Here is a 16,082-nt window from a genome sequence, read left to right on the forward strand (position 1 = left end):
GAAACAAGCTGTTCATCTGATTTGAGTAGACTTTGCTCGATAAGAGGGTTTCTTACAGAGGTTCTAAGTATCCAGTTTGATATATCAAGGCTAGGGATTTACTGAAATGGCTATTTGCACTACTAAAAATTTCCCCAATAACACCTGTTGAATAGACACCACAAATGATCAGTGGCTTTTCCAAACAGTATCACACTGATATTTGACAACAGTGACTTAATTTTTTCTTTCACTGTACATCAGTGTGTAATGGGTGAATAAACATTGTGCTAGTACTGAAACAGTGCCAAATACATTATAATAATATTTGCTGAATATGATTGGGCTCCAGCCTTCATATGTTTGGGCTAAGTTCTAAACAACTCTTATGGTGTCTATTGCCCCAATGGCACCTGCTATATAGGGGACTGATTCCTCAATAGTGGCTGCATAGTAGCTAATTCCAATAGCAACTGTTATCAGTGTGCCTTGTCCCAATAGGGACTAATTGAAGTCAGTGTGGAATGGGGAAATTTCTAGTAGTGTTGGATCATGTAAACAAGGGCGATCATGTTGAGACTACTACTGTGCTTCACCTATGCAACTACTGTGAGAGATTTTCAAGCTTTGCAGATTCTGGCACTGCACCCACTTATGAGAAATTTCCCCATAGAAATTGTTATAGCTCAAATCAATATAGTTCAAGTGTGGATAAACTCCAAGATCTTCGGATATAGTTCCTGTTAACCTGTTTCTATCAAGCCTCACTCTGTATAAGCTGGAACAGTTCCTGAAACTTTTCAGGATGGAGCCAATGAAGTAATTGTCATTTGCTGAAAAATTTACAAGTACTCCACCATTGTAAATTTCCTGAGGAAGATAGCCTGATAACATGTTGCTAGATACCCCTAAATTTTGCAAGTTTGTAAGGTTGTTTAGCTCTCCAGGAATAGAGCCATTGAGATTGTTTAAAAACAACCCTAACTTGAATAGCAATGTGAGCTTGCCTAATTCTGGTGGGATGAGGCCACTCAATTGATTTTGCTGGATATCTAACCAGGTGAGTTTGGTCAAGTTTCCTAAAGATGAAGGGATGGATCCATAAAATGTATTACTCAGAAGTGCAAAAACAGTCAAATTGGCCAGGTTTCCTATGGATGCCGGAATTGGACCATTTAGGTTGTTGAATTGCAAGTGGAGCTGATTAAGGGATTTAAGGTTCCCTACTTCTTGAGGGACGGTTCCAGAAAGTTGATTACTCCCTAGATTTAGGAAGGTCAAGTTGCCCAAGCTCCATATGGAGGCAGGGATTGGACCTGTCAGGCTGTTTTCACCCAAACGCAGCTCTTTGAGTGACCTCAGTGATCCTATTTCATTCGGAATTGATTCATTCATGTGATTCTCATCCAGATTTAGTATGTTAAGACTTGTCAGAAGCCCTATCTCTGATGGGATTCTTCCAAAGAGTTGATTTGTAGCCAAATCAAGGTAGATGAGCTTAGAAAGGTTACTTAAGATTGAAGGAATGTTTCCATATAACAAGTTTTGGCTGAGATTAAGGCTTAGGAGAGAAGGGAAGGACGAAAAGCTGAAAGCATAGAGAGTGCCTCTTAAGCCAGTGTGAGAAAGGCTAATGTTAGTGATGCTTCTGAATTCATTGCAAGCACTTCCAGTCCAGTTGCAAGGACTATTTCCAACCCATGAAGACATAAGAGCTTGATTTTGGTTGTCAAGGCTATGCCTCCATTTAAGGAGACCCTCTGCTTCCGGTCCCTCTGTTGATACTGATGATGGAGCTGCAAAAGATACAGAAATTGCAACTTTGAAACAAAAAATTGTTAGAAAGTAGATCAAAATTAGCTTGGTATAGCTGTCAACATTCCATACATTCATTCTGTATCATCACAATAAGTTCTATGTAATTAGGCATTCATAGGCCACGAATAGTTTTCCTTTTTATATCCTAGATTCAAGCTGTATCCTTGTATATATGATATACAAATCAATACAACAATCATCACTTCCTGAAAATCTGTCTCTGTTGTTTTTCATGGTATCAGAGCAGGACGCATAATCCTGACTCTTCTCTAGTCTTCTCAACATCAAATTCACAAAGCCATAATCACAATGGCTGGTGATAATGTCCCACCATCACCATCCAATCCCAGCAAATCAGATAATTCAAAATCTGATGTCTCAAATCCATTCTTCACTCATCATTCAGACCACCCTGGATTGGCCCTAGTCTCCAAGCCTTTGAATGGAGACAACTACACAGGTTGGAAGAGGGTTATGACATTGGCTCTCAATTCTAAAAACAAGCTCGGGTTTGTGAATGGTTCCATCAAAGCTCCATCAGCCGAATCTGACCCAGAAGGATATGCGACTTGGTCAAGATGCAACGACATGGTCCATTCATGGATTGTTAACACAGTAAGTTCTGAAATTGCTGACAGTATCATCTACTATCCTATAGCCCATGAAGTATGGGAAGATTTATGTGAGCGTTTTTCACAAGGCAATGCACCTTGTATATTTGAAATTCAGCGAGATATCGCTTCACTCAGGCAAGAACAACAATCAGTTTCAGCATATTACACGAAATTGAAAAGTTTATGGGATGAATTGGCGTCTTATTCAGAAGCACCACAAGGAACACAAGCAGATCAACAAAAGCTCATGCAATTCTTGATGGGACTCAATGAGACTTACAGTGCAACCCGTGGTCAAATCCTCTTGATGAATCCCCTTCCAAGTGTCAGACAAGCATATGTTGCCGTTGCACAAGAAGAAAAACAGTGTTTCATTGTGTCTTCACATGCTGCGGCAGAGCCCAGTTCGAACGCCGCCGTCATGGCTGTTCTGAGCGGTGGCCGCCAAACCAGACCGGCAACAAAGGAGGTCGTGGTGACCGACCAACTTTTCAGACCGGTCGGGATGCAGAACGCAGCTTCACCACGCGTTTTGGTTCAGGTCGAGGAAGGGGAAGGCCGCATTGCACCTATTGCACCTATTGTGGTGATCCAGGACATTGGGTCCAAACCTGTTTTCACTTTATTGGTTTTCCTCCGGGTCAATCCAAGGCAAAGCAAGGATCTAGACATTTCCCCAAGCAGAACACTGCTACAAACCAGGTTACTGCAACGAGCATAGTAGAAGAGGAGAATGGGTCAGCAATTACTTTATCTGAGGCCCAATTTAAACAATTTTAGCTGCACTCCAACAAACCCAAAAGCCCAATCCAAATACCGGCTCGAGTTCCAAAGCAAATGCAGTAACGCAGCCAGGTTTGTCTAAAATCGTTTCCCTCAATTGGATAATTGATAACGGGGCAACCGATCATATTACTTCGTCCTCTAAATTGTTGAATACAAATAAAAATTGTGCATTACTGCCTGTTTTGCTACCTAGTGGAGAAAAAGTGCATATTGAAGCCAAAGGTTCTTTGCCTCTGAGTACCATATATTATTTACATGATGTGCTGTTTGTGCCAAAGTTTAAGGTTAATTTAATGTCGGTTAGCCGTTTGACAAGAGCTCTGAATTGTTCAGTGACATTCTATCCTTATTGGTGCGTTTTGTAGGATCTGGCTACGAAGAGGACGATTGGTTTGGGTAAAGAATGTGATGGGCTATAATATTTGGTGGCACTAGCAACGGAGACAACCAGTCCTTCCAGATCATCTTGCAACCTCGCCATTTCCCCTACCAATCTTTGGCATAATCGCTTGGGCCATGTTTCCTCTCCATATTTAGGTCACATAGCAAAGAATTTCCTACATTTTTCCATTCAGCCAAATAATGCTTGTCATGTATGTCCCTTGGCTAAGCAGAGTCGATTACCTTTCAGTCATAATTCTATTTCTTCTACAAGACCTTTTGAAATAATTCATTGTGATATTTGGGCTGCTGGGCCCGAAGATGGGTGGAGAGAGATTCATGGTGGCAATCATGTTCTGGCTCGATTGCGGCTAGATTTACCTTTGCAAGCGTCACTAGTCGATTTCGAGTTTCATGGCTACCAAAGGGCTTCATATGGGCTTGACTTTGGACTAAGTCTAGATCTGCGAACTGGCGGCGATGCTGGTTGATAGAACCTTTCCCGGATTTCATCCTGAAATCCGAAGTGGCCCTGTTAGACCCACCTTAGGAGAAATTCTATAAAAAAATTGAGCTGAACTTCCCCTAAAAGTGGACTACCCAGAACCTACAAATACAAACTCAACTCTTTCTAATATCACAATCCAACCTCAATCTTCTTGGAGTCTACCTGCTCCCATGATAACAACCAACTTCAACCAAAAATATGTGGTTAACTGTCCTTAAATCTCGATCATCACACTACGATACGAAATGACTAATACTAATTAAAATAGTTTATTATAAATTAGAAATCGATAATACAAAATAGATATCCAGCACTGCTCCCGTATCTCTTACCAAAAATTACTAGCTAAATTACCTTACTCGTTGCATTCACCAGATGACCACTAGGATCATGTCACCATTAATACTCATCAGACGGCCACAAGGATCATGTCATCAATGATACTCATCAGACGTCCACTAAAATCATGTCAACAGTAGCACTCAACCGACGGTCACTAGGATCATATCACCAGCACCACTCATCATATAGTCACTAGGATCATGTCACCAGTAGCACAAGCCAGACGGCTACTAATATTAGTTTGGCAGTAGTACTCACTAGGCGGCCACTAAATGGAAGATGCCGGAAAGACTTATTACACTATATAACTACTCATTTTAACTTAAATATCTATAGGTTTACTGCCATCTCATGACTAACCATCTTATGCCATCTGGAGGATACTATAGCCCAGATGACGCATTAAAGGGTACCGCTGTCCTGAATACTCTTCTCACTCTATTTGAAGTATCTGAATAACACATGACTAACTATCTCAGGTCATCTGGATGGTACTGCAGGCTAAATGATGCATTGGAGGGAACTGCCATTCGAAATATGAGGAGGCGATAGCTACAGGGTACTGCTAACTAACCATCTCATGCCAGTTGTAGGGTACTGCCAACCAGATTACTAAGAGGTAATGGTTAAAGGGTACTGCCAACTAACTGTTTGCTGTCATTTAGAGGGTACTGCCGGTTAAAGATCTCATGCCATCAGGATAGTACTGTCGACTGGATTATTAGGAGGTAATGGTTAAAAGATACTGCCGACTAACCATTTCCTGCTATCTGGAGGGTACTGCCGACCAGATGATGCATTGGGTGGTACCGCCGACCAGATGATGCATTGGGTGGTACTGCCACCTAGAAATATATTCTGGATGTTACTGCCGGCCAAAATATTATCTGGAGAGTACTGCCGACTGGATAAGACATGCATGCATTTAATAATATAATTAACCTCTTGAATTAACCTCCTTTAATTCATAAATTCAAACTCATTACTTCTCAAATGATTTTCTTAACTCATCCACAATTTATCTCATATTCACAGTGCTCATAAAACTCAATCAATCATCTTTCCAATTACATTATCAATATCTCGATAAACTATAAAATCATAAAATCTCAATAAATCAATCCTACTTAAATCTCATAGTAAATCGATACTCGAAAAAATTTTATTGCATGCATAATTTATTTATAATCCAATGTCCATTCACAAGCCTAAACTATCAACTCTGCACAGCTAATCTCTTACGTCTCAAGGGGAGGATCGTAATTATAATAACTTCACATATTTAATATCTCTCTATCTTAATCTAAATTCACAATTTGGGTAGTTATCAAAATATCGTAACTCGAAATAGATACTCATATCCAACACTCCTGTTAAAAATAAAGTAACATTCAAATAAATCATAAATCATGATAATTAACAAACACTACAGTCAACGACAAATATGGATGAGGTGATGGCCTCGGATCGGCCTCCATGGAGGGTGGTCTGAAATCCATTCCTCCTACTGAAGATGTGCATATGGAACCTAAGGTTTACAAGAAGAGAAGCATGAATGGAGGCTGTACCCCCTCCCCAAAGAAGTTTAAAACTATCTTGGGAAGCTTACTCTTCAAGCAGATGCTTTGGGTTTGGTGGAAACTGACAAAGACAGTGAGCAAGGCATCCTGAAGAAGAAGGTTGGCAGGCCTCTGGGGAATAAGAATAAGAAGCCTCGTCCTCAAAAGATGGTGAGTAGGACTTCTCTGTGTCTTACTTACCCTACTATTGAAATTGTTCAAGAGTTTAGCCCTATAGAGAAGGGCAAAGGTAAGCTCTAGGCTTCCTTTATTCGGTACCTAGCAGTTGAAGCTTCAAGTCTGTCACTGTTTAAGTTTAGTTGCTCTAATTGTACACCAATTGAGGTCTTTAGGCGATTAGAGCTACTCTAGCAAGGATTTAGGTAGTGTTTGATTTGTCTTTATTGGCTAGGTCAAAAGTTGTGCTTATTTTGTTCAACAGTGACGGTTACCTGTCATGTATTTGGTAGCTTAGACCATCCAGATTTATTTGGTATGAGACAGCAAATGATGTATGTGCCTTCTGACCATGGATAAATTAATGAAATTATCCATTTCTCTCAAAAAACTAACACTTAACTAACATTTGGGAATAAACTATAACCTTGAAACCCCTTTTTATTTGTTCGTCGTAAATTCCTGAAAATCTGATCTCATGTAGGAGTTGGCTCAAACTTCAATAGTTTCGTCGATTTAATAATTTGAACAATTTACGAAAAGATCACTGATTATCCAATGGTCGGATCGTTACTAATCGAAATACAAAATTTCTGAAACAATGGAAAATTCCTATCAACTGCAAAATAGACTTGCAAGGAGTTTGCATTTGCTTGATAGAGTTCGAGATTCTTGTTTGTTCCTATTCAAGTACATAGTAGAATCTACTCATTGATAATGGCTATTGAATCTAATGAAATCAATATCCTTTAAAAAAAAGTGTTTCTTTTTTATTTTATTATTATTATTTTATTAAATTTTTTTTTAAATGATGCTGTTGCGGCTGCCCTCAAGTCTTAATTAATGAAACTGCAGAGTACAAAGGAGAACGTAGAGCCTGAAGCCCAGATTACAATAAGCATCAAGAGAACATTATGAAATAATAACAGGAGTCTCCACTAAATCTATGTATTCTAACAAGCACTAATTAGCAAATAGTGTACAACTGGCTCCATTTGCTTTAACAAAGCGGTGACATAACAAAAATATTACTTTACTACGAAGAAGCATCATTACAAATAGCACAGATTATCCTACTATGTTGCCGCACGGAAACAAATCCAGCAACACTTTATTTCATCTTACCGCTAGGAAGTTGCAACAATTTGACGAAGTAATGAACTCGCCATCTCATTAGGGATACCCCCTGACACATATTGATAGAGACTTATTGCTGGCCTAAAGCCATCTCCAACTAACGTAAACAAATAGTTTGGGCCCAAAGCCCAAGCCCAGCCCAACCCAGCCCTAAATTACAATTTAGTAAAAGGAAGTGGGGAGAGATAATTTGCGAAAGAAAGATAAAAGATAAAATTACAACCATTAGAGCTATGCCACGTATATTGGGACGAAAAGAAAAGAAAAAAAGAAAAATAATCGTTCATGGTGCGACGAGCATATAAAAGAAAGGAGACCCTAATTTACACACAATTTACGGCCATCTCTGCAATTCTGTTTTACTCTTTCATCCACACCCAGAGGACGCCATGACTCTTGTCGAATCAGAATTCTCCAAGGATCCGAACCCGAACCCGAACCAGGTCCCGCCGGAGGCGGACGACAAGATCCAGACTGATGGTATGCTTTTGCTTTTGGAAATTTGTTACGTAATTAGCTCAAGGTTAACTCTGTATCTTGTATAGCAAGACATGCTTAATTAGCTGAACCTTGAGATGCGCCTTCCATTACATTGCATCTGTTTATGTAATAGAAATTTGTTTGTGTTAGTTATTTTGTTTGATTTGAAAATATTTTCCCAGAAATATCAAGGTTAAAGTTTTGTAATCGACTACAAGTCTTGGCTTTCTTATTTTTCGGAATACATGTACCGTCTGTGAAAGTTGAAACTCAATTTCTGCTAAAGATTCCTTTTTCTGTTTTGTTTTGTTTGGTATAAGCTATGGTTGAATTGTATAGTTTGTAGAAAGATGGCATACCATAACTTGAACTACTTTTCTGTTTGCTGTATTTTAATGATATATGAAAACCGGCCTTTTCGTTGCTAATATGTTATTACTGGCAGAACTATTATAACGCGAATTTAAATTTGTTGCCACAGTAGTTGTTTCTTATGTTTTTTCTTGTTGGTAAACTGACAAACAGGAAAAAACAAAGCTGCTGAAGACTCTCTGTCTCAACTTGAAGTAGAGGAGGAGGAAGAGGAGGAGGAAGAGGAAGAGGAAGAAGAAGATGATGATGATGATGATGAAGAAGAAGCAGAAGAAGAAGAAGAAGAAGAAGAAGAAGAAGAATTTGAGATGTGTGATGTTTGTTTGAAGGACAAGGAACACTGGACGGATGAATGCCCATACCTGGTTCGTATCCCAAACCCAATGGAAGTAACTCTTGGCAAAGGTTATTATATGGTTTGTGTGCACTGTAATCTGAGGGGTGGCCACTCTGATATAGTTGGTACACAATGTAAAGTGTGGGGTGACCACCCTGATAGGAGGTGGAAAGGACGTGCTATTGTCAAGGTCTGTGGTATTTGTGAGGGCGTACGCCACTGGTCTGCAGAGTGCCCAAAAAAGCACTTATTACAAAAGCAAAAGAGTCTGTTGGAGTGTGCTGCTGAATATCGGTCGTGGTTGGCTACCAAAAAATGTCAAGCTGCTTGATTTGTTGAATCATAATTTCTAGCACAAACATGTGTGTGTCAGCTAATTATCATTTGGAACACAAACTTAGGCAGCTTTTTTATCTATGAAGTAAAATCAGTATTGATATATGTATGTTGGCTAATCATCACTTGTAGCAGGATTCTATTTATAAATAAGTAATATAGTTGTTTGTGGTTCATGAATAATACTGATTTATTTGAGAGGTTAACTGATTCTGTATTGGATATATGGAGGGGTGATTTCCCAATAAAATCCCCTCAAATTATTCTATTTAAGTTTTGTTTTTCTAAAGGAGTCCTTGTGCCTTGATCAGTTCTCAAAGTCGTTCTTCTGTAAGATGTTTCTGTTCTCATCTACAGTGCAGATTTTGACCTTATGCCTTATACTCTTCTTCAATATGTATATCTATGAAGTTTAGCAAGGAACTATATGAAGTTTTGTTTTCTCTATTTGTGGCCTGCAATTGAAGTGAACAACAAAGACCTGATTTTCCTAGTAATATTCATGAAGCTTTGTCGTGTCTGTATTATTTGCTTCGACGCTCCTAAACTCAATGGTTCTGAGGATGGTCATTTGAATGTTTTGGAGATGAGGGTGCTGTCATCGACTCATTTTAAGCATTATCCATTGTTTTGTGGCTGCTGGTGTGAATCCTTGTGCAGCTTTCCAAGTGGGTCTCGGTCATGGAGGGATTGTTTGTTTATGATTGATGGTACATCTCATCCACCTGAGTACGTAGTTTGGATGCTAATTAATTCTCGAGTGGATTGTTGCTCAAGTTCCTTATGAAGGGCATGAAATATACACTGAAGCAAGCTGTTCATCTGATTTGAGTAGACTTTGCTTGATAAGAGGGTTTCTTACAGCGGTACTAAGTAGCCAGTTTGATATATCAAGGCTAGGGATTTACTGAAATGGCTATTTGGATTATGTAAACAAGGGTGATCATGTTGAGACTACTACTGTGCACATATGCAACTACTGTGAGAACCCTACAGGCTACAGTTTTTCATTAACTTTCATGTGTCATCTGTATTACAGATCTGTTTGCAACAAATAACAACCTCGGTGTTTCCTATTCTTGCGTACCATCTCTTCCTAGCATTATGATCCAATTTTCTTAGTGGAAATGGAGGCCCTGGTATCCCGGAAGATCCTTTAAGCCTAACAATTAGACAAACAAGTTCATCCTTCTTTAAAATTTATCTATTCCTATATACATAAGCTTTCTTGGTCGATTAGATGGTCAAGCAAGAATACCCAAGGTCATTCTTGCAAACTATTGCTTCATATCTTTGTATACCTTCCTGAGAGATATCTTCCTCTAGTTTCAGTGACTTGATGATGTTTTTTATGCATTTTTGACATTATATGATTAAAGTACTGGAAATCCGAATCTATACTGGAATAAATTTCAGAAATTTTCCAATGATCGTTGAAAATTTAAAAGTTGTTTAAGGAAAAAGAGATTCGAGAGAAATTGTAGAGAGAATTGTGTGTCATATTATTGAGAATAGGAGTCCTATATATAGGGATTACAAAGTACTAGTTCTAATATTACAAGGAATACCAATCCGTGTAGGATTGGGAAATCTAGAACCTTCTCTCCTATTGCTACTCCTAGTTTGATAAGGCACACTAAATCGATATTCCTTCAACACTCCCTCTTGTGCCGCTCAAACTTGGTGGTGACGCTTCATCCGTTTCCTCGTTAAAAACCTTGCCAGGTAACAAAAACCCTGTGGGACAAAAATAACCCTGGTCGAAGGACAAAAAGAGCACAACACGTCCTTCACTCTTCGAGATCGAACATGTAGACATCATAACTCCCCCTGATGTCGATATCTCCCCCTGATTGCTACAATCGTGGGAGTTCAGATAACTTTCTCAATCCGATGCTCCTTACATGTTTCTCGAAGGTGGATTTAGGTAACGACTTAGTGAATAAGTCCGCTACATTATCCTCTGACTGGATTTGATTCACTTCAATCTTTAGAAGTGCTTGTTGTTGCTGATTATAAAAGAATTTAGGCGAGATATGCTTGGTGTTGTCACCCTTGATGAAACCTAACTTCATTTGCTCAATACAAGCTGCATTATCCTCATAAATGCATGTAGGTTCATCTGTGGTAGACTTCAAACCACAACTTCCTTGAATATGTCTAATTACAGACCTTAGCCATATGCATTCACGCACGGCTTCATGTAGAGCAATAATCTCTGCATGATTTGAGGAAGTAGCAACAAGGGTCTGTTTCGTAGACCTCCAAGATATCGCAGTGCTTCCCATGGTAAAAACATAACCCGTTTGGGAGCGACCTTTGTGAGGGTCAGAGAGGTACCCTGCATCAGCAAAACCCATCAAGACATCATTGTCGTTTTGATGAAGGGGGATAGGGTGAGGCCGGCCACCCCTTGTGGTGGTGACGGTGTTGGCGGCAACATGGTCGGCCACCTTGTCATGGTGGACGGTGGCTCCATGCCTAATGGGGTCCGATCCCATTCTTCCGTCATTCATCTTCTCTCTGTAGGGATAAAATAGGCCCATATCAATCGTACCTCTTAGGTATCGAAAGATTGTCTTTACACCAATCCAATGGCGACGTGTTGGCGCAGAGCTATGTCTAGCTAACAAGTTCACTGCGAATGAGATATCTGGTCTTGTGCATTGAGCTAAGTAAAATAATGCGCCTATTGCACTTAAATAGGGCACTTCTGCCTCTAATAGCTCTTCGTCCTCATCCTTTGGACGAAACGGATCTTTTCCTGGTTCAAGACTACGACCGATCATCGGAGTACTCACAGGCTTTGCTTTATCTTCATTAAAGCGCCTTAATATTTTCTGAGTATATGCAGACTGATGGATCAAAATGCCATCACTACGGTGCTCAAGTTCTAAACCGAGACAAAACCGTGTTTTCCCAAGATCTTTCATCTCAAATTCGGATTTCAAGTATTTAGCAGTTGCCTTCAACTCATCTAGAGTTCCAATTAGGTTCATGTCATCGACATAAACTGCTACGATTGCAAATCCGGAACTTATTCTTTTAATGAACACGCATGGGCATATTTCATTATTAATATATCCCTTCCTAATCAAGTAGTCACTTAGACGGTTATACCACATCCGTCTGGATTGTTTTAATCCATATAGTGAGCGTTTTAATCTTATTGAAAACGCGCTCCGTGGTTTAGAGCCACTTGATTTGGGTAATTGAAGTCCACTTGGAACCTTCATATATATCTCTGAATCTAGATCCCCATAGAGATATGCTGTAACCACATCCATAAGCTGCATGTCGAGTTTTTCGGAAACTATCAAACTTACAAGGTAGCGGAACGTTATAACGTCCATTACGGGAGAATATGTTTCCTCGTAGTCAATTCCAGGGCGTTGTGAGAAACCTTGCGCCACGAGGCGGGCTTTATATCTAACCACCTCATTTTTCTCATTACGCTTTCTAACAAAGACCCATTTATGGCCAACAGGTTTTACATTTGGGGGTGTCTGCGTTATAGGCCCAAATACCTGTCTCTTTGCTAGTGAATCCAATTCAGCCTGGATCGCATCTTTCCATTTAGGCCAATCCGCTCTTCATTGACATTCTTCGATAGAGCGAGGTTCGATATCATCATATTCTATGATTCCTTTTGCAACATGATATGCAAACGCATCATCAATTGCCATAGAATTTCTATCCATCATCTCATGTACACTAGTGTAATTCATGGAGATCTCTCTATTCTCTGGAGTTGGTTCTGACATTGGAGCGTCCCCCAATGATGTCTCTTGGACATAACCATAATCCGGAATGTTCTCATGAGATGATTATTTACATCGATGATTAATGGATTATTTTGTGCCAAACTCGCTTTCTTTCTTGGGCGAGAATCCATTGAACCTATTGGCCTCCCGCGCTTCCTGGCAGGAGCCGTGGGCCTAGCCACAACGTCACTACCACTGTGGACGTTGGCGCCATGCTCAAGTGCCCTTGAGGTGGCGTCATGTCCTCTAATTTTAGGGACATCAATCCTTGCAGGCACATTTGCAGCAGGTATGTGTGATCTCGTCACTTTAGAGATATCAGAAAACGCATCAGACATCGATTCTGCTACTTTCTAAAGATCGAGAATTCTCCGCACTTCAATTTCGGACTGTGCGGTTCGGGGATCAAGATGAGACAGAGTGGGGACAGACCACGACAATTCCTGTCGTTCCTGTTGAACATTTATGTTCTTATCTCCCCATAACGACGGGAAAACTGTCTCATCGAAGTGACAATCCGCAAATCTTGCGGTAAAGAGATCGCCTGTCAAGGGTTCTAAATAGCGGACAATGGTTGGAGAATCATATCCAACATAAATGCCTAATCGTCGTTGAGGACCCATTTTGGTGCGCTGTGGCGGCGCAATAGGCACATATACTGCACACCCAAATATGCGTAAGTGTGAGACATTAGGCTCATATCCAGTCACCATCTAGGACGCAGAAAAGGGTTGAGTAGCAGTGGGCCTCAGAAGAATAAGCACAGCTGCATGCAAAATTGCATAGCCCCAAGCAGAAATAGGGAGATTGGTGCGCATTACCAATGCCCTAGCGACCATTTGTAGTCGTTTAATGGCGGCTTCTGCGAGACCATTTTGGGTGTGAACATGAGGAACTGGATGTTCAACCTCAATCCCAATGGACATGCAATAATCATCAAAAGTTTTTGATGTAAACTCTCCAGCATTGTCTAATCTTATAGACTTAATAGGATGATCAGGGTGGTGAGCCCTCAACTTAATAATCTGTGCTAGGAGTTTAGCAAATGCATCGTTCCTAGTGGACAACAGCATGACATGTGACCAGCGTGTCGATGCATCAACCAACACCATAAAATATCTAAATGGTCCGCATGGTGGTTGAATAGGTCCACAAATATCACCTTGGATTCTTTGCAAGAATGGTATATTTTCTTTAGTGTCCTTTGCATAGGATGGTCTCGATCCTAATTTTGCTAAAGAGCAGGCTTTGCAGAACGAATAATGGGCTTTAGAAACAACCAATGAGGATTCTGGTTGAGCCACGAAGTCACAATGGACTTGAGAAATAGAAATTGGAGTCAGGGGAGTAGAGGTGGCGTTAAAGCCACCCTTGGGCAGCAGGGGGATGGCGGCGTCGGCTTGTGATGGCTGAACTTGAAGGGGAAAGGCACCGTGAGGCGCAGGTGCTCCTCCTTAATCCAAATGTTGAGTTTTACTTATTTTCGTTATGAAAAATGGATGTCCGTGTGAAGTCTTTAATATACGGATCATCATATCACGACCTGGATGTCCCAAACAGTCGTGCCAAAGCCTATATGTGTCAAAATCCCATAAATCATCTCTCATAACATGATTGGATTCAATTATGCGTATAGTGGTTGCATACAACCCACTAGATCGACACATAAGTTTCTCTAAGACTCTTTTATGTCCGTAGTCATTAGAGGTGATGCAAAGGAACTCTTGTCCATTCTCACAATGCGTTTCCGCATGAAAACCATTGGCTCTTATATCTTTAAAACTCAATAGGGTTCTTCCTGCCCTAGGAGCATAAAGAGCTTCGGTGACATTTAAAATTGTGCCATTTGGCAACATAAATTGGACTGGTCCTCTACCATGAATCAATTGAGATGATCCAGCCATCGTAGTCACGGAAGATCAAGATGGCGTCATCCATAGAAATAATTGTCTATTTCGAAGGATGGTATGTGCAGTAGCACTATCCACGAGGCATTCTAGCTCTTCGGGAAACATACTGAAAAATAATAAAGTTCGGAATTAAAATATGTCCAAGACATTGAATTAAAATAAATCGATACTTTATTAATAATAGCCAATGATTACATCAAAGTTTCTTGACCAAAATCTAATCCAACATAAAATCAAATCGTAGACGAATCGTAGTCACTCTATCCGTTTGGTAACTCCAATCAAATATGACCAGGAAAGTAAAGAGAGATGTAGGTGGAGCGAAGCTCTCTTAAGTACCACTAATCTCAATTACCGTCCTAGACATCATACTTAATTCGATGCGACACATAAGATACAATTAATACAAAATGTCATTTATTGACTAAGGCATATTGCCATTACATAATTCTTGGAAGTAAAACTAAGGACTATACTAATCAAAATCTGCAGCATCTTTGTGCAATTCTTTGTCAGATTTGAAGTCCGCTATGGTGAGATTGACATTGGCATCATCACCATCTTCTTCTGCTTCTGCAAGATAGGCTTCATGCTCTCTAAAGTCTCTATATGCCTTGTAAGGCGCAGCTAATTGCTTGTTTGCATTGCATTGCTTGAACCAATGTTCACTTGATCCACATCGATGACACATGTCATTGTGATTTCCTCCCCTTAATTGAGGTGCATTATTTGCACTTGGGTGGCGTCCCCTAGAAGAATTGGCGCCATTCCCACGGCCTTGGGTGGCTCCTCCACGTCCTGGAGCCCCACGGCCTCCTCTCCCACGTTGCCATGTATTGCCACGTGTTCGTCCTTCATTCTGACGATTACCTTCCTTTGTAGGGCGGTTATATGGACCGAAACGTCCATTGTGTCCCTTATTTTTAGGGTTCCACTCCTTGCGCCCTCCTTTGGGTGCATGATTATAATTCGCCTCTTGAACACTCTTAGTTCCTATAGGCCTTGAATTATAATTCTTCACGAGGATATTATCATGTTTTTCAGCTACAGACATGATATTAATTAGCTGATGAAACCTCGTGATCCGTCCAGTGTTGAATTCTGTTTGATATTGCTTTGATAGCAAAATAGCTGAGACGGGGAAGGTGGAGAGAGTTTTCTAAATTAGTTCTTGCTCTGTGACAGGTTGTCCACAGAACCCCAACATGGTTTTGAGGCGTAGAACTTCTGAATTATATTCAGCTACAGACTTGAAGTCGGCGAATCGTAGATTGCCCCATTGAACTTTCAAGTCGGGGAGGAGGGTATCCTGAACATTACCAAATCGCTCTTCTAGCGCAACCCATAATTCCCTAGCATCCTTGATTGCCATGTACTCCAATCGGAGCGATTTATCCATGTGGAGTCTCATCAAGATGAGAGCGGTGGCATTATTTGTAGCCGTACGCTCAAATAAGAGGTCGGGATTTGGTGCTTGAATTACGGGTAGGATCCCTTTTGAAGTGAGGTGGTTCTCAACATCCGTGACCCAACTATGATATTCCGAGCCAGTTGAGTCAAGGATAGGAAAGTCAAGCTTTGG

At 40.4% G+C, this 16,082-nt stretch overlaps 2 protein-coding genes across 2 annotated transcripts; one reads left to right on the forward strand and one right to left on the reverse strand.

Moving 5' to 3' along the window:
* Positions 1-561: 561 nt before the first annotated feature.
* LOC112184852 (probable leucine-rich repeat receptor-like protein kinase At1g35710) lies at positions 562-1,689 on the reverse strand. Its single transcript, XM_024323080.1, has one exon. The coding sequence runs from the start codon at positions 1,687-1,689 to the stop codon at positions 562-564; it is 1,128 nt and encodes a 375-aa protein (XP_024178848.1).
* A 5,936-nt stretch (positions 1,690-7,625) lies between these two features.
* LOC112188049 (PR domain zinc finger protein 2) lies at positions 7,626-9,009 on the forward strand. The gene is made up of 2 exons (XM_024327067.2): positions 7,626-7,781; positions 8,307-9,009. Exons 1-2 carry the CDS (start codon positions 7,691-7,693, stop codon positions 8,819-8,821), a joined length of 606 nt encoding a protein of 201 aa, XP_024182835.1. The 5' UTR covers positions 7,626-7,690; the 3' UTR covers positions 8,822-9,009.
* The last annotated feature ends 7,073 nt before the right edge of the window (positions 9,010-16,082 follow it).

Source organism: Rosa chinensis, chromosome 2, assembly GCF_002994745.2.
Source record: "Rosa chinensis cultivar Old Blush chromosome 2, RchiOBHm-V2, whole genome shotgun sequence".
Classification (NCBI taxonomy): domain Eukaryota; kingdom Viridiplantae; phylum Streptophyta; class Magnoliopsida; order Rosales; family Rosaceae; genus Rosa; species Rosa chinensis.